The 18660-nt window shown below is 40.0% G+C and overlaps 1 protein-coding gene across 1 annotated transcript in view; it reads right to left on the bottom strand.

Annotated features, from left to right (window-relative positions):
- Positions 1–1106: 1106 nt before the first annotated feature.
- Positions 1107–18660, bottom strand: part of NAA30 (N(alpha)-acetyltransferase 30, NatC catalytic subunit) — a 56563-nt gene continuing 39009 nt past the window's right edge. Inside the window, exon 4 of the mRNA XM_030213928.1 lies at positions 1107–3467. Within this exon, the coding sequence (XP_030069788.1) occupies positions 3330–3467 (138 nt within the window). The 3' untranslated portion in view covers positions 1107–3329. The remainder of the gene's footprint in view (positions 3468–18660) is intronic.

Genomic DNA, 18660 nt, shown 5'->3' with positions numbered 1-18660 from the left:
TAGTTTCTCTGCCTTGGGGTGCCAAAGCATAGTTTCTAGAACTTCTGGCTCTCTTCTGAGATCGGATTTCCATCACCATGGAATTGCGAGGCAACTGGGGTCTATCAAAACCAGGCACGCTGTGGATCTGATACATCATGTTGATCTTCTTTGGCAGTACAGGGACCGACAGAGGGGACTCCCAGTTCCTATCGAGGACTTCCTTTACCTCATGGAAAGGGAGAGTCACAGCCTCCCTAGGAGAGGACTAGTAGAGTCCAGGACCTCAAGCATCTTGGCCCCGGGCTCACCCTCCACTTCCAAATGAAATGGAATAGATTGTCATTTCCTTTACAAAAGAGGGAATGAAAGGCACTCTGGAGGAGACTCTCTCATTTCAAGTAGAGGAGAAGGTTCAGAGGGGATGCCATTGGACTCCTCCTCCGAAAAGTACCTTGGGTCCTCCTCTGATTCCCATGAACGTTCCTCATCGGTGTCAAACTCCTCATGTGAGGGCCGAGTGCGAGCTGGTCTCGACTTAGATGGAGTGAAGAGAAAGCCAAAACGTGACCTCTGCTCACAGCGCCTCGCAGTGGGTGGGACTGAGCAACTCGGCACCACGTTACCCACTTGTGAGAATTAATGGCCTGCTTGTCCTCAGAGATAAACCTTTATAAAATAGCCCCCAACAGTGAGACCATTGAAGAATAAAACCAAACTAACATTGCCCTTCTTTCTTGCTTCTATTGCATCCTCTTAAGTTTCAGGTCAAGCTGAACAAGCTAGAGAAGTGTGGGCTTCCAGCATACCAAAAGCATTAGTACAGGCTTCTTGTGTTTCAGTCTTTATTCTAGGGCCTCTAGCTGCAAAATGTCTGCAGCATCTATTTCAGTAAAACTGGTTCAACCTACAGATTGAAAGAAAAGTAATTACAGATGGATAGCAAACTCAACAGCTCCAATAACTGTTTTCATGTATTATGAAAGATACCACAAAAAGAATGGAAAAGCAGTTCTGAATTCAATAATGGAAGTCATTCCATAAGGTTTTCCCATGCCTGTGACCCTACAATCCACATTTTCTGAATACTTACAACTAAAATACCCACATTCAAAGAAAAAAATACATAAACAACTTAATCATATTTTATTTTGACTGCATCTTACAGCTTACACATTTCACAACCCCACTGTTATGGTTCTCTCCAAAAGATAAAGGACAGCAGAAAAAAAAATAATGCAGCAATATTGAGGCATCAAACTCTAGTCCAATCTGGAATATTTCAAAAGATGCCCAGCCAGCTCCTGTCGCCAATGAAATTACGTGTTTACATAAACCTGAAAACATTTTGTATGTTAAAATATTCTCACATTTAGCAATGGCTTGGTGATCGAACAGTGGTATGCCGCCCAATTGGGGGAAATTCTGCGCTCCTTGAACATAGTGAATTTGACATTTATATATATATATTTTTTCCACACTGCAGTATACATACTCAGTCTGAGATACGTCAGTCAAAGCAGTATAAAGAGCAGTGTTCACGGTTATGTATGAAGGTAATTTTAGCCCAGATGCCTTTGTTTTAATCAGTCAGTGCCGTTAAGGTGAGAGAAGACTCAAAACCCTAATCAAAAAAAGCAAATAACTAGTACTGGATTGGATATGAAATACAAATTTTACTTTCTTCAATACTTTCAGAAACAGTTTCAAACATCTCCGGTAATGAACTGTGTGTTGGACAGTAGCAACAACTGCAGGACCAACAGAAAGAAAACAATGTGATCTTTGCAGACAGCACCCTTCTGACTGGATTCTGCTACAACAGCACCCTTTCCAACAATTCTTTGGAGGTAGGGTTTACATGTAATTACAGTAATAGAAAAACAAACCATACATTAAATCCTAACCACACACAGTAGTAAGGCAAACCTAAATTGTGACTGTTAAACAGTAGAGAAGCGCAGACTTCCGTAAAGCTTTTTGAAATTAACTGAAGAAATCAATGCTTACAGTTTATTTCTCAAACTGAACAATTCTGTTATATATCACAATGACTAGACAGTAGATGAACATTGTGATAGTTTTTGTGAAAGCAATTTGGAAAAGGAGGGTTTGTTCTCGTTTTGACAATGAAGGGACCCTCTCCCCCACCCACCCCAAATACAACTTGTTTAGAGAAAATGAAAGCCATTAGGAGAGGATATACTATACGTTGAAATGTATTTCCAAGACCAAGAACCGAGTAGGATTAAAGCATTTGAGAACATTGTGAAGCTAAGCAATGGGATCTAAATGAATGAAAAACTGCTCCAACTGCTTTAAAATAGCTGTTCTTCAGAGTTCCTTATATTCCTTTTCATTAAATAAAATCATACCAATTTACAGTAATTCTCTATATATTTCTTTTAAAATTCCCTCCCTCCTAAAAAAGTGCACCTAGAACCAGCATAGATTTGATTTTTGTAATGAGTCTTGTTTTGTTTTAGCAGCTCTTGAGGGTTTTTCAAAATAGCTTACATTTCTTGATGTAAGAAAAGAATTGTCTTTCAGAGTTTATCACTCTATCTTGTTTGGGAAAAAATACTCAAATGATAAAACCTGAAATAATTTATTACTAAACTCAGAACTTAAATAAAAGCAGAAATTTTCTTGCAAAGACTGACAAAGAAAAGGAAAGAAAGAAAGAAAGAAAGAAAAAAAAAAAAAAAAAAAAGAGCATGCATTCAAATTAGAAGTGAAGACAAATATACTTATCTATATAGGCACTAGCAGACACAATCAATTATTATCAGTACACACACCCCCACCCTACAATACGATTTTTCTTTTTCATTCACTAATCACTGGCGGGTACCAATATTTAAGAATGGAAATTCAGTATTGAAAAATAAAACCTAAAATTGAAGATATTTTTTTTACGCTCCAGAAAACTATTGGCCTGTTTTGTATGTAATATTACTATGCTTATAGACTTTTACAATCTACATTGGCTTTGTTTTGGGAACCAAATGTTGTGCTCCATGGACAGATTCTTCAATAGAAAGATTCATTTTTGTTATGTTATACAGTCAGTAGCTTGCAAATAAATGAACATCTCTCAGCCATCTACAGGCACATATTGCTGATACCAACAGATTTCTTGCAATTTGAAACAATCTGTTTTTAATTCAGTACAAATGCGCCATGCCACAGCGCAACAAATATGTGCGACACTCAATGAGACACCGACAGATAAGAGCTGCATGAAAATGGCAAAGTCCACCTGCAAAGCAATTCTGTTCAAATCGCACTGCATACAAAGAGGACTCTGCACCACTGGGAAACTCTTCCTTGATGTGATGTTTCTTCTTCTAGCGCAGCCACAGTTTAAGACGCAATGCATCAACCCCATTTAAATAGTATCTGAACAAGCGTTTATCTCGCACAAAGCCAAGATTTTCATAAAGTTTCAAAGCAGACTTGTTTGTGATCTCTGTTTCCAAGACAACCTTTAAGAATGACAAGAGGGATGAATTTTAATTAGTGAAATTAATCATAACCTAGAAATAGCATTATGTTGTAGTCAAAGCATTTTAAACTTTTTCTTTTAAAATCTCACTCAGGAAGACCCACCTTAAATGAACTGTTCTTTAAATGACCGTTATACATGGTGGGTTACAAAGATTTCTCATTAAACATTGACGTGGGATAGACATTTCACATTTTTTCTTAAGCTATCTCAATTTGTCTCACTATCCTCTCATTATACAGCAGTATGATAGAAAAATGCCAACCTTACTTTTATCACACACACAAAAAAAGCTAAATAAAAAAATTACAAGGAAAACGCTATTGTGCTGGAGATGGATGAAGCTAGCAGGTGCTTTACTGGTTAGGAGTAAAGCAAGTGACAAGCGACTCATTCCTAAACTAAACAAATTAGGTTTTCCAGTTTTTCATCACTTTGATTACAACTTTGATTGCTGGAGCCAGATACAAATACAATTGTACCCTAACTGCGTATTAGCACTGGTAGTGTCAGCAGCTAGGAGAACTATGTCCTTTTCCATTTCCTAAATATTCAAATGTAATAATACAAATATTTCTATAGCTTTATTACTCCTTCACATATTAACATATCACTGGAACGTTACCCATGATCAAGGCTAACTGCATGCAACCATGCAAAAGTAAAATCTCTGGGAGGAAGTAAGGTGTAATATAAACAAACAAATAATGAACATTTGTAATGACATTTTCAAATCTTTGGTTGCTGCATTTTGGCAGAAAACAAAGCTGGAGCAATATAAATTTGGGAAGAACTTTACAAGATTTTTTTTAAGCAAAATGAGACAGAGAACTTGTTGATTTTAATTGTAAAACTAGGAACGAAGATGTACCTTTAACCTGGATTACAGTAAAGCATTATGCCAGTCAGAAAATCTACAAATAAACTGAAATAATTAAAAAAAAATGTAAGCTCATGAATTTTCCTCAAAATATAAGCAATTACAACTGGAAAAATTACAACTTACCTGACAATTTTCTTTCCTTTAGTCCTGCCACACCAGTTCAGAACAAGAGGGTTGTGTCTGTCAACCAGCAGATGAAGACCAAGAAAGAAAGTAGCTCTTTGTGACTCACTCCTTAAGGGTATCATGAAGTCACAGAATGTTCAGTATTTCAAGTAGCCAAGCAATGGTGCTCATGAACAAACTGCCAGTCAACATGGAATAGGCAATAATATCACATCATGTAATACATACAGTGACAATGGAACCATATACTCTACTGACCTACATATATTTCACCAAGTCAGGTGTGGAAAAACTGTGCATATTGAAGGATGTTGAAAAACAAGATGCATTAAACTGCAAGAAAATAGGAAGTGACACTCCATAGGGGAAACAAAAATCAGTCATGGTGAGTTTCTGGATTGGTCTAGAAGATTAAAGAAAAGAAACTTATCAGGTAAGACAAATTTTCCTTCCTTTTTGTCAATATCAGACCAGTCCAGAACCAGTGGGATGTAGCAAAGCAGTAGCCAAAAAGGGTGGTACCAGAATATCGAAACAATAAAGAGCAAGAAAGTGTGAAAGCTGGAATTCCTTGAAAAATTCTATAGTATACTAACCCCATCAAAAGACACAGGAACTGAAAGCCCATGCAGAAAATGAGAGAAAAAAAAAAAGGAGGTACTATATTACTGGAGGGCACGAGGTGGAATGCCCAAGATAATAAATTAGAACTGTGTCAAGAGACAGAGGTTCTGTTGGAGTTCCTCCCAACAGATCTCCATAAGGCACGGCTTAAGGACAATGAAAACAGAAATAAGGATATGGTATCTCCAACTGAAATTCCATTCCACTCCTGAATACTGTGGGAGAAAAATAAATGTGGGATAATGCCAAAATCTGAACGCCAATGGAGATTCACTTTTATCAAAGGGTACCATAATTAGGAAGCAAAATTGCTAGTAGACAGTTGTACAACACCATCCTTAAAGACCAAAGGGAAAGGTAGGCAATGAGGGAATTAACCCCCTGGACTGAACACAAAGGCTGGTAGCTGACTTGGAGACAAGACTGCCCTATTCAGAAATAGAGGTTGAAATGCTATAACTAAGACCGTGAACAGGGAAGAAATATCTATAAGCCTGGAAACTGCAGAGAACATTAACCAGAGTGATATCATAGGAGTACAGCAGCTGGAGAAATAATGAGACAGCACGCTGAAACAATTAGGGAACCTAGTAGACCCATAAGAAAGAATGTAGCCCTTCTTTTAACAGACAGGAAACACCAGGTAGGAAAGAAAAAGGAGAGAGTGACCCCAAACTGAAGTATGCAATGTCACTGGCTAATGCCTCTGTGCAAGACATTGCATACTTCAGTTTGGGGTCACCGATGTATTGGCACCTTAGGTTCTTCTAAACTTGATCACTCTCTCCTTTTTCTTTCCTACCTGGGTTCATAAGATTAGCCTGGGTCATTAGGATACGCTTGCTTGAATAAATGGGTCTTCAGTGCTTTCCGGAAGGGCAAATAGTTACAAATTGATCGGATAGGTCTGGGGAGGGCATTCCAGAGTTGGCTGCCTAGGAAGGAGAAGTTGGATCCATAATAGGTTTTGTACTAGCTTCCCAAGCTTAAACATAAAAACAGATTCCTGAAAGTGCACTATATAGGAGCCATATCCAGCCGAGAGCACAGATTTCCTTAATTGTGCTATATAATTGAAATGAACATCCACAAAGCACATCACAGTTCCTCAGATGTATAACAACTGTGACCAATGCAGGTGAGCATAGGTGAATTTAAGAGCTGTACTATACAGCTAACATGCACCAACTCAATCCTATTTTTCAATACTTTGCCACAGCTCCTAATTCATAAGGCTTCGGAATTAGAGAGCAGTTCCTGCTCACCAAACAGCTGACTTACTCAGCCTGGAAACAGAGGCGACCAGAGTTAAACATACAACTGAAATGACAGTTGAATGTTCGGCTCCAAGTAGATCTGTACAGCTGTGAATAGATCTTTTCTACTTAAGCATAGAAACACAAATGATGATTTTTTTAAAACTGAAAATATGGGTAACTGGACCAGATATGGAACATGGCTTCCTTTCCCAGCTGAGAAACGTGGGAGAATGCTACAGTTCTGAAAACAGTGGCGACTAAAGCAACCCTGAGTTAGCAGAGTTTTCTAGGTGAAAAATTTATCTTTGCTGTCAAGACCTTACTATAGCAGAATTCTTTCAGCTGTGAACAAAAAAACCCCACACAAACCCCCATCCAAAAACTGGATTCTGGAATCTTGAATAACAAATGAGTTGCATAGCAAGGCTTGTGCACAGAAGCTATATATGCATAGCTGGCTACCCAAACAGAGCTGCGTGGTCCATCCATCATCTGTTTAAAGACAGATACTGAACATTCTATGGCTGCAAGATACCCTTAAGGGGTGAGTCACAAAGAATTACTTTCTCTCTGTCACCATCCACTGATTGACGGACACAACCCACTGGTTCTGGACGAAAAGAAAGTGAAATATTAAGACCTGCTCTATAGAATATTTAACAATTGTTAAGTTTTAGTGGAGATTCATAGAGGAATAAGAAGATACAAAGATGTTTGATTTGTGATCTAAAGCACCACGTAAGTCAAAGCAGCATTACTGCAAGAACCAGGAAATCTGATTTATAAAAGCTATGCTTCAACAGTGAATCTCTTGCCTGGATCTTGGATAAGCATTCACTCTCATTAACATTTCCAGTACTAACATTCCAGACTAACAATTTGCGCTCATGTTTGCTATAAGATGGGTACGCCCAGGCTAGGTTATCAAAGGTCTGCTGGTAGAATTTCAGTAAATATTCAAAGAGACCATTTTATTAAAGTGTGCTGAAGCAGTTAGTGTGAGAATTTGTACACGGTGACTAGTGTGGGGCTGTGATACTGTCACTGTGCTGGCATAAAAAGGTGTGCTCATCCACACTTAACAGCACAGCCTTATGAGGCTGGGAATGGGTGTGAACTATGCATGGCACAGTTCAACTAGCGCAAATGCACTTATTGCCTCAGTGCTAAGTCCATCCGTGCAATCAGCAACTGCACTTACTGTGTGATATACTATTTTTCTATGTGACAACTTGTCACAAAACGCCTAGCCACCCGCCTGGGTGTACCCCACAGCCACTTAGAGGATCTATCCCCAGCACAGCTCAGGTCCGCCTGCACCTGCCGCTTGTGCTCTACACTTGCACCCTCCTCCCACCGACTGGGTCCCAACTGCCTCTGGGTGAGTCTCCTGCTCTCAAATTATTCCCAGTGACTTCTAGGTTACTGGGGTCACACTCCCAGTGGTCCCACGATTCCAAGAAAGCACCCACAGACCCAACACACAAACCACCAGTATTTTTAGTCAGTCCAGACAAGCAGAGGCAATGAACTGAATATGTTTGTCAAGAAAAATTAGAACAATGAACAGAAAAGGTGCAATCAGCAAAACAATAACAGGTAACTGAAATATGGATCAACTATAACACTATCTAAATATTTGTTTACTATCTAAATAGTACCTGGGGTGTTCAGGACATATAGCTGCTCACATGTTATCAAATATAACTGTTCACAGGGCCTCAGCAAAGAGATCTTTCTCTCTCTTCTCCCTGGCTAAGACTGGGGGGAAAAACCAGTACATCCTAGCTGAATTTGAGCTCCTGGGTCAATCAGAGCTCAGAACAGCAAATTTTAAAAGTAGCTGGCCACATCACTGCAGGTTACTAACTTCTCTGTGTTAAACTAAAGCAGGAGCAGTCAATTCTCTGTAACAGCTTTAAACATAATAATATACCATCTGCTGGCCAAACTAGAGAAATAAAATATTCTTTTAATTCATATGCTAGAAAATTCACCATTTTGCCACATAACTATAATGGGAACATGCTGGGAATGCTCAACATTTAGTGCACAGGTTTGGAACTTACTGCATGGTAAGTGGAAAACTACACTATGCTTTACGCTGAAATAAGAGAGCCCTTGTTTTCTTAGCTGTAGAAACCAAGCATATAGCTAAATTCCAATTCAGTTTTTAAGCCACAGGGGTAAACTATGGTAGCTTCCACTACTCAAAATGGAATACAAACCCAACCCACCACTTGCAAAACAAACAAAACAGGCTCTACCTCTTCTGACAAAAAGATCCATCATCAAACACCCAACCCACTAACTGCAAATAAAACCAAACCATGTGTAATATAATCATCAAACACCCAATGCACTTACTGCTAATAAAACCAAACCATGTGTAATATATTACTTCCAGCACAGAGTATCAGATGCTTTTCTGTGTCATACAACAGGAAGTAAGCAGGTCTCACCATTACTTGTTTTTATGTTGGTATGTCAGTACTCCAACGGGACTGACAGCATTTGATACCTTAAAAGATGAGCAAACTTAAATTTGTGTTGCTACAACATTAAGAGAATTGTATACAGCTTAAAAGAATAAAGAAAATACCTAAAAGTCATCTGACTTTGCCAATAAATCTTTGAGCAAAACTGAAGTAAATTTTCTCTGCTTGGAAAAGCATTGTGCATGCCCATTGTTAGGCTCTGGTATTTCTGATTTCTTGTGCTATACCAATTTCATGCCTCATCTTTTTCATGTAATGTGTCAACAACAGAAATGTGTTACACAGAGGCATACTGCTACAGGACAAAGATCATGACCTGAAATCAATGCAAGGTGCAATAAGCAGTTTGTGTGTACTGGACCTCTTTAGCACAATGCATTGCATAACCATCCAAAAATGAGATAAACCTGCAGCCAAGGGAGCAGAACAATAAAAGCAGATCCCCACCAGGTTCTACTGTCAATAGTACCATGGTCATTCACAGTCTGTACAGGGATTACTCAAGCCCCTAAAACTCTTTTTGGAGTTGAAAGAAATTGTATTTTAATTTTTAAATGCTGTTTTTCAAATCAATAAGCTAAATGCTGGCAGCAACTTTGCTAACCAAAGCCTCACACATTTATAACTCAAGTAGAGTACATTCCAACTTTAGTTCTTGCAATGTGTTTTATCTATAATACTCATTCTTTTAAATACAGATTAGATCAGCAACTTCAATATACTCAACAAACAATCTCTAACTGGAAAATTCATTGGTTGGATGTAGTGTAGTTTAAGTCTAGTCATCAGTCGAGCGGCAGCTTTACAAGATTGTGGAGTGGAGGAATGGCCTAGTGGTTAGAGCACTGGTCTTGCAATCCAGAGGTGGCCGGTTCAAATCCCACTGCTGCTCCTTGTGATCTTGGGCAAGTCACTCAAACCTCCATTGCCTCAGGTACAAACTTAGATTGTGAGCCTTCCACGGATAGGGAAATATCTAGTGCACCTGAATGTAACTCACCTTGAGCTACTACTGAAAAAGGTGTGAGCAAAATCCAAATAAATATAGAACCTGGTTATCAAAAAATATATTTCAAATGCTACTGATGTGGCACCATTTTCAGTACAACAATTTTTATATAGAACTAGAGGGTGTACACAGCACTTCATAGCTTCCTAGGTTTACAATACAGCTATATGTCAGCAGGTAAAGACAAAAAAATATGAACCATGTATCAATCACACACATCAAAACCATCAAAATGTTTTTATACAAAACCAAGATACAAAAGATGCAAACATATAATAATAAAAAATATTACTATAAACATTTAAAGCGGTAACTCTCAGTTATCTGAGCTGTGGTGAACCACACCTATGGCTGCCATGGGTTTAAGAACTTTCAAGAGCCTGTAAGACTCTTCTCATGAGCCCAGACACATCCTTGAGTTCACCACTTGTGAATATGTGCCAAAGTATATAGTGTAATCAAAATTCCCCAAAGCATTCCTTGCTATCTAAATAAAGGATGGTGCCACCGAAAAGTCCTCAAATAGGGTACAAAACAGGCACACCAAGTATAATAAATATGTCACTGGAAATAATAAACTTTCTGGTGATGCAATCCAAAGTGAACCCAGAATGACGGCTCTAAAAAGCTCCGTTTCGGAAATGATTCCTTCATTAGGAACCCCAGTAGCCAAGTAACACAGAAGAAAAGATATCTCAATGGTCTGCTGCCTTTCAAGATGGCAAAGCCAATGGGGAACGCCATGCTCAGTTTCCTGTGGAAGAGTCATTATGTCAAAGCAACTTTAACCAATTGGGAGACACTATTCCCCTCAATACATTCATTCAGCCCGCCTGGTTGGATGGCATGAAGTTCAAAAATCCAGAACTATTCATGCAAAAGCAATTGAAATGTTCTGTCCCCACAGTAAGTTTCAGGTACTCTTAATGATAAACCGTCTTAATTGAGAAAAGCAATGATTGTATGTTAAACAATGAGACACCATAGGAGCGCTAATAGAGCTAGTGTTCAGTCTGCTGTGGTGCTTGATTAATCAAGTGCGAATCATTAGGGTAGTGTGTCTTACATAAATTTTCTGACAAGGACACATTATGATGTACAACACAATGTCACAAATAAATAAATAAAATAAATAAAGATGGAGTACAAACACTACAGTGTTCACGTGTTGTATGTCTGCCAATACAACAAATCACGTCTTCCTGGTGAGACAGAAAAGCAGCTTTAACAGTAGTGTCCGTACGTTCCTCACATGAACGAAAGCAATACAAGGTCCTTCTTTGAAACATTTGTACTGAGCCGATATATGCCAGATAGTGTATATTTTTAGCTATAAGGCCAGTACAATCTGAAAAGGATAAGACACATACTTGTTTTATGCATGGGTTCCTTAAAGGAGTAACAGCTCAGGGTTGGACAACTAGGCTTTATAATAGGCTTTCTTTAAAATATGAGCCGGGTAACCTCTTCAGAGAAAATGATGGTACATGATGTTTGCTTGTTCTTTGAAGGCAGCATCTGAGGAACAAATTCTACAAAACTGCCCAATAGGCAGTGCCTAGCAAAGGTAAGTATGACAGCTGTCAAATTTGACACAGTTGCTGTGTTCTATGGCTTTCCGATAAATTGTAGTCTCTAAGACAGGGCTTCTTTTAATCACCAGTACATCCGAGTAAGACATAGAATGGGGATCTGATTGCACGGAAAATTTCAAATGATGATCTAAAGAATTAAGCCATACCACAAACTGTAAGAGTGCCACCAGGTTCAGTTCAAATGAAGAAAACTTTGTCAATAAAATGAACCCATATTTTAACACGGGGAAGTCACGTAGAAAAATATAGATGTTGTTCAAAAGCTGAAACTCATGCTGAACTTCAGGCTTTGTCTACCATTAAACAAGATATTCGCTTGGTTATCCGACAAGGGTGGTTCTACTATGGTTCTTCAAAGAGATCAATATGAAACTGAAGTTTATAATAATTTAAACAGAGACCACTATACTCCCTTGTCTTCTGATCCTATTGATTTCATTCGAAGCATCTTATCTACTGTGGTTAGTACAGCTATTACTCTGGGTCAAATCACTAAAGCTGAAGGCAAATTTCTGTTACTAATAATCCTCACACTCCAGTATTCTACGTTGTTCCCAAGATCCACAAAATCTCTAATGGCCCCTTCAGGCTGTCCTATAGCTTCTTTGCGGGGTACATCCTTGAACCAGCCTCCAAGTTTGTGGATCATTTTTTGAAGCAGAATGTGACTTCAGCCAAATCCTATATAAGTGATACTAATTTTTTGAGAAAAATTTGATAACTTAATGGACATACAATCTTGACATTTTAGTCACTTGGATTTGGAAGCTCTTTATTTTAACATCCTTCAGGAAGAGGCTCTAACCATCGTGAACTCTACCCTTTCTGAGAATACTACTTTCCATTGGGTGTGTACCTAACTTCTATACAATCTAGCTTATATTGTTTTGAAAAATAATTATTTCTCATTCTGCAGATTTATGGTGTTGCCACAGGCACTGCCACGGCTCCCAGCGTCACGAATTTGTATGTTTCAGCTTTTGAAGAATGACATTCTTCTACGTATTTTCCCATGTTAACATGGGTTCGTTTTATTGACAATGTTTTCCTCATTTGGACTGACACTGATGACACTTTTACAGTTTGTGGAATAGCTTACTCCTTTAGATCATCATTTGAAATTTTCCATGCAATTAGATTCACATTTTAATTCTTACTCGGATGTACTGGTGATTAAAAGAAGCCCTGTCTTAGAGACTACAGTTTATCAGAATGCCAAAGAAGGGAACAACTATCTCAAATTTGACAGCTGTTATCCTTATCTTCACCAGGTGCTGCCTGTTGGGTAAATCCTTAGAATTTGTTCCTCAGATGCTGCAGTATCATGTAAAACTGTTTTCTCAGAAGGGGCTACCCGACTCATATTTTAAAGGCCTATTACAGTCTGGACTGCCAACCATGAGCTACTTCAAGACTCAGTTAAGGAAACCATTCATAAACAAGTATGTGTCTTACCCTTTTCGGATCATGCAGGCCTTAACAAAAAAAATAAAATAAAAAATTATAGCTAAAAGCATACGCAAACACTGGCATATATTGGCCTAGCATGAAGTTTTCAAAGAAGGACCTCGTATTACTTTCACTCGTCTGAGGAATGTACGGGACACTATTGTTCAAGCTGCTTTTCAATCTCACCAGGAAGACATGATTTGCTCTACTGGCACACATACAACATGTTGACAGTGTAGTGTTTGTGCTCCATCTTTATTGTACAGAATGGACTAATCCTTCCACTGGAAAAGTGTATACTTTGCGTACACAGACTACTTGCAAATCTACTTTTGTGGTGTACATCAGTATGTCCTTGTCAGAAAATTTATGTAGGACACACTACCCGCATGATTCACACTCGAATGATCAAGCACCGCTGCAGACTGAACACTAGCTCTATTAATACTCCTAGTGTCTCATTGTTTAACATACAATCATTGCATTTTCTCAATTAAGATGGTTTATCATTAAGTATCTGAAACTTACTGTGGGGACACAGCGTTTCAATTGCTTTTGCGTGAACAGTTTTGGATTTTTGAACTTCATGCCGTCCAACTAGGCAGGCTGAATGAATGTATTGAGTGGAATAGTGTGTCCCAATTGGTTAATAAAATTGCTTGGATAACATAATGAGAAGTATTTCACTTCCGCAAGAAACAGAGAGTGGCATTCCTGTTGCCTTCACCATCTTCAAAGGCATCTTTTCTTCTATGTCACTTGGTTACTGAGGTTCCTGATGAAGGATTCATTTCTGAAACGGAGCTCTGTAGAACCATCATTCTGCGTTCACTATGAATTGTATCACCAGATAAATTTATTATTTCTAGTGACATATTTATTAGTGAGAAGTAACTGTCAGAACCTGTTTTGTGCCCTATTTGAGGGCTTTTCTGTGACACCATCTTTTAATTAGATAGCAAGGAATGCTTTTTGGAATTATGATTGCACTACATACTTTGACATATTCACAAGTGGTAAACACAAGGATGTATCTGGGCTGATGAGAAAAGAGTCTTACAGGTTCTTGAAAGTTCTTAAGCCCATAGCAGCCATAGGTGTGGTTCACCACAGATCAGATAAGAGTTACCACTTGCAGATTTATAATAATAATAAAATAATATAAACCTGCATCTCTTGTTTGTAGCCGCCCTCTGAACCGACCCCATCCTGTTTATATGTTTCCATAGGTACGGTCTCCAGAACTGCACACAATATTCTAAACGGGGCTTCACCAGAGACTTATAAAAGGGCACCATCACCTCTTTTCCTGCTGGTCATCCCTCTCCTTATCCACCAAAGGAGAGGGATGACCAGCAGGAAAAAAAGAGGCAATAGTGCTCTTGTATAAGTCTCTGGTGAGGCCCCATTTTTTTTATTTTAAATGTTTTCACATTACATCATCAAGAATTAACACTTGATCAAGAAAAGTATCTATAAAAGAAAACATTTCAAAAACTTGTTCAGTTTATCTAAGAAATGATACTAAAGTCCACATAATAATGGATTCCAAGATAATCAAATTGAGGAGAAAGAAAGATATAAATTCAAGGTATATGCACCTATGACTAAGGACAAACAAATTATTTATGTTTAAGCTGTTTCAACCCCTTTCGAGGCAACAAATGATGTCAAATGTGAAGGTTCCATCAGGGCCGGTCTTAGGCTGAGGTGACCGAGGCGGCCGCATAGGGCCTCACGCTTAAGGGGGCCCTGCGCGGCGCGCCTCAGCCTCTTCCGCTCCATCCCGCTCCGGTATTTACCTCCGACGTCACAGCATCTGCACAGCGTCAGTGAAAGCGCTGCCTGTCTCTAATCTTCCCTTCGCTTGTTCGTTCCCTCTCAGTGTCCCGCCCTCGCAAGGAAATGTCAGAAGAAGGCAGGGCACTGAGGGAACGAACGAGCGAAGGGAAGGCTGGTGGAGAGACGTCAGACATCGCTTTCACTGATGCTGCGCAGCTGCTGCAATGGAGGTAAATTTAAATACTAGAAGATTTGAACCAGAGAAGAGGGTGGGCAGGTGGACATGGGAGCGGGAGGGATGGGGAGAGAGGAACATTGATCGATGGACATGGATAGGAGGGCAGGGCCCAGGGAGAGAGGAGAAATTGCTGGACATGGAGGGGAGGGAGAACTGCTGGATATGGATAGATGGAGGGAGGGGCAGGGGAGAGAGGAGCATCGATGGACATGGATGGGAGGGCAGGGCCCAGGGAGAGAGAAGAAAAATTGCTGGACATGGAGGGGAGGGGAGAGAAGAGAATTGCTGGATATGGATGGATGGAGGGGGCAGAGGAGAGGAGATTTGCTAGATATGGATGGAGGAGAGGGCAGGGGAGAGAGGAGAGTTGCTGGACATGGATGGATGGCGGAGAGGGAAGACTGGAAGGAGATGCACATAGATGGAGGGGAGGGCAGGGAAGAGGAGAAATATTGGGCAGGAATGGAGGGAAGGAAAGACAAAGGAAGGAGATGCACATGGAAGGAGGGGAAGGGAGAGAGAGAGAGAGGAAAAATGCTGGACATGGATGGAGGGGAGGAGAGGGGAGGGGAGGAAAGTAGATGCACTTGGATAGAGGGGAGCGAGGAGAAATGCTGGATATGGATGGAGGGGGAATTGCTGAATTTAAGGGCTGGATCGGAACACTTTCGGAACACTTTGAAGGCAGATGCTTAAACTGGAGAAAGGATAGGGACAGGGCTACAGATGGTAGACAGGACACATAAGGACACAGGAGGATGGTGGACATGGTGAGAGAAAAAATATCAAATGGAAAGAAGACACTGCATAAAACAGAAGACACTGGGACCAAAAACTAAATGATCAGACAACAAAGGTAGAAAAAAAGTATTTTATTCAGAATTTATTAATTGGAATATGTCAGCTTTTGGAAATGTGCATCTGTGATATTTTGCATGCAAGTTTCAATTTTTCTAGTATTGCTGCATGCTGAGTCTGACTTTCCAGTTCAGTATTTTGCCTTCATATATGTTGTGTCATGTGTTTTTCATGTGTGATCAAGGTGCAGTATCCTGCTAGCGTGTAGTATTTGCAGCCCTTTTTTTTTTTTTTTTTTTTTCACGTAGTGTATTGGTGTTTTAGAGACTGGTGTAATTAGAGTTCTGCCTTTCCACGCATTTGGTTGTAGCTCGTCCTGTCCTTGTAATTAGTGCTGTTATGGTTTGGTAAGGTTATGAGTGTGCTTTTGCACAAGTTTGTGTACAGTGTTTTGCACCTCTGACCCCCCGGGGTTATGAGAATTGGAACTACTAATTGTAGTGGGTTCATGATAGCATTGTGCTTATTATTTCAATCAGTTTTTCTGTACAAGTTTAGCTTCATTTGTCTTTTATTTGAAATGTCATAAATAAAAACATTTCTAAAAATTGAATAATCTTATCAATGGGGTGGAGCTGGGGTGGGGGCGGGGCCCCACCAAATTGGTCTGCACAGGGCCCCGCACTTGCTAAGACCGGCCCTGGGTTCCATAAAAACATATTTAAATGAGTTGTATCTTATGATACATTTACAAGGATATCTCAGGTGGAATACACCTCCCATCTGGAGAACAGCCGGTTTCAGTAACAAAAATTGTTTCTGCCTCTTCTGGGTCTCTCGTGAAACACCAGGAAACAGGTTAATTTTTAGACCCAAGAACAATTTGTCCTTGTTTTTGAAAAACATCTTGAAAAGCCACTGCTTATTAGGCAGCAAAGCCACAGTGGCTATCAATGTTGCCGGTTTGGCTAGTTCTGTTTCAGAGGTTTCCAGTAAAGCAGTCACATTTAAGTCGTTTTGTTCTTCTTTTTGAGGAATATAATATGTCTGAGTTAATGGAGGCATGGCAGATTCAGGAACTCCCAAAATTTGAACAAAATATCTCTAACATTTCAGTTGGTTGTACCATTTTCACTTTCTTAAATTATGATTTCTCATATAGTTCTCATATGTTTCTGATTTCTTCCTCAATATTACTAAATCCTTTAACATATCAGTCTAAACATTAGCCATATTAACAGCATTCTTTTCAATAGTCTCTAAAGATTTCATATCTACTTCTATTTTTTCAACTCTTTTTTCAGTTTCTGTTATCTTTTTAGTTAATACTTTATATTGGTATGTAGAAGATTGTATTGAGTTAGAGATCAGGTCCCAAAGGGATTCTAGAGTTACCTCTGCCGATTTCTGCATGAGAGGTGTAATCTCTCCACTTTCTGGCTTCTTACACAGTTCTGTTCCTCTTAGCTTTGTAGCAGCAGGAAAAAAGTACCTCTACGGGCTCTATCTGGTTCCACAGAGGGGAATACAGTTGATTTCCCATCTCCTCTTCATGTTGTTCCCGAGCCTCACTCAACGGCGTACCCTCTCCACTACGTGGTGGGGGGCCCCGTCGATCTCGCAGAGGGGGAGCTGGTCATATGTGGCTGCGGAGGGGGCGCTCGTGAGTCGGGGCTCAGCGTGACATCAAGCCCAGGAGCCGCCAATACTTCCTCAACAGCGCCGGCGGTTCCAACAGGACCGCCCCCGACTCCCATAGCTTGTCCTCGGGCCCCCGCAAAAAGGTCCATCGGGCCTGAAGGTAATGGGGAGGGAATCAGGGATGCTCGAGCTGGTGCTCTCCCTCTTCTTTTCGGCATTGCTACACACGAAGTAGCGAGGTCCCAACGCGTCTAGGTTCTGTCGGCTATCTTGGAATCCGTGAGACCCCATTTTGAATACTTTGTGCAATTCTGGAGACCACACATACAGAAAGATATAAACAGGATGGAGTTGGTCCAGAGGGCGGCTACAAAATTGGTCAGCTGTCTCTGTCATAAAACATATAGGGGCAGACTCATGAATCTCAACATGTATATGCTGTAAGAGAGGCGGGAGAGAAGGGATATGATAGAGACATTTAAATACCTCAGTGGCATTAATGTACAGGAGGTGAGCCTTTTCAAATGAAGGAAACCTCTAGAATGAGAGGGCATAGGATGAAGTTCAGAAGAAATAGGCTTAGAAGGAATCTGAAAAAATATTCACAGAAAGGGTGGTGGATGTGTGGAATGGCCTCCCGGTGGAGGTCGTGGAGACAAGGACTGTGTCAGACTTTAAGAAGGCGTGGGACAGACACATGGGATCTCTTAGGAAAAAGAGGAGTCAGTGGTTACCGAGGATGGCCAGACTGGATGGGCCATTTGGCCCTCATGTTTCTATGTTTGTTTGTTACCTTGGTTTTGCACAATTTTTTTTTTTAACAACAGATAAAAATCTGCATGATCTATCCAGTCTGCCCAACAAGACGGCCAGAGTTAAATCTGGCACACTGCATAGGTTCCACTTCTTCATGATTAAACACTGGTATACTTAATCTCCATCTCTCCCTGCTAATTTTGGCATACAGACTGAAGAAGCCTGCCTGGCACCAGTTCTACTTCTCAACTACTGGTGTTGCTGTCGGAGCCTACTCCAGCCTTGATCCTGATCTGTTTTTGACATCTATGGGAACCAGCATGTAGAAGTCTGCCCAGCATTGATCTTACATCCCAAGATCTGAAGCTGCCATCAAAGCTCATTCCAGCTAAGAAATCATTTAAGTTTTGCTTTAATTGAATTCCATCCTTTTTCTATATAGTGATCCTTTTTGTTTCTCCCACACATTCTTGAATTCCATCACTGTTTTTTTTTTCTTCACAACCTTCCATGGG

Source organism: Microcaecilia unicolor, chromosome 9 (assembly GCF_901765095.1).
Source record: "Microcaecilia unicolor chromosome 9, aMicUni1.1, whole genome shotgun sequence".
Classification (NCBI taxonomy): Eukaryota; Metazoa; Chordata; class Amphibia; order Gymnophiona; family Siphonopidae; genus Microcaecilia; species Microcaecilia unicolor.
Note: the sequence above shows the minus strand (reverse complement) of the source record. Positions and strands in the feature narration are given on the sequence as shown.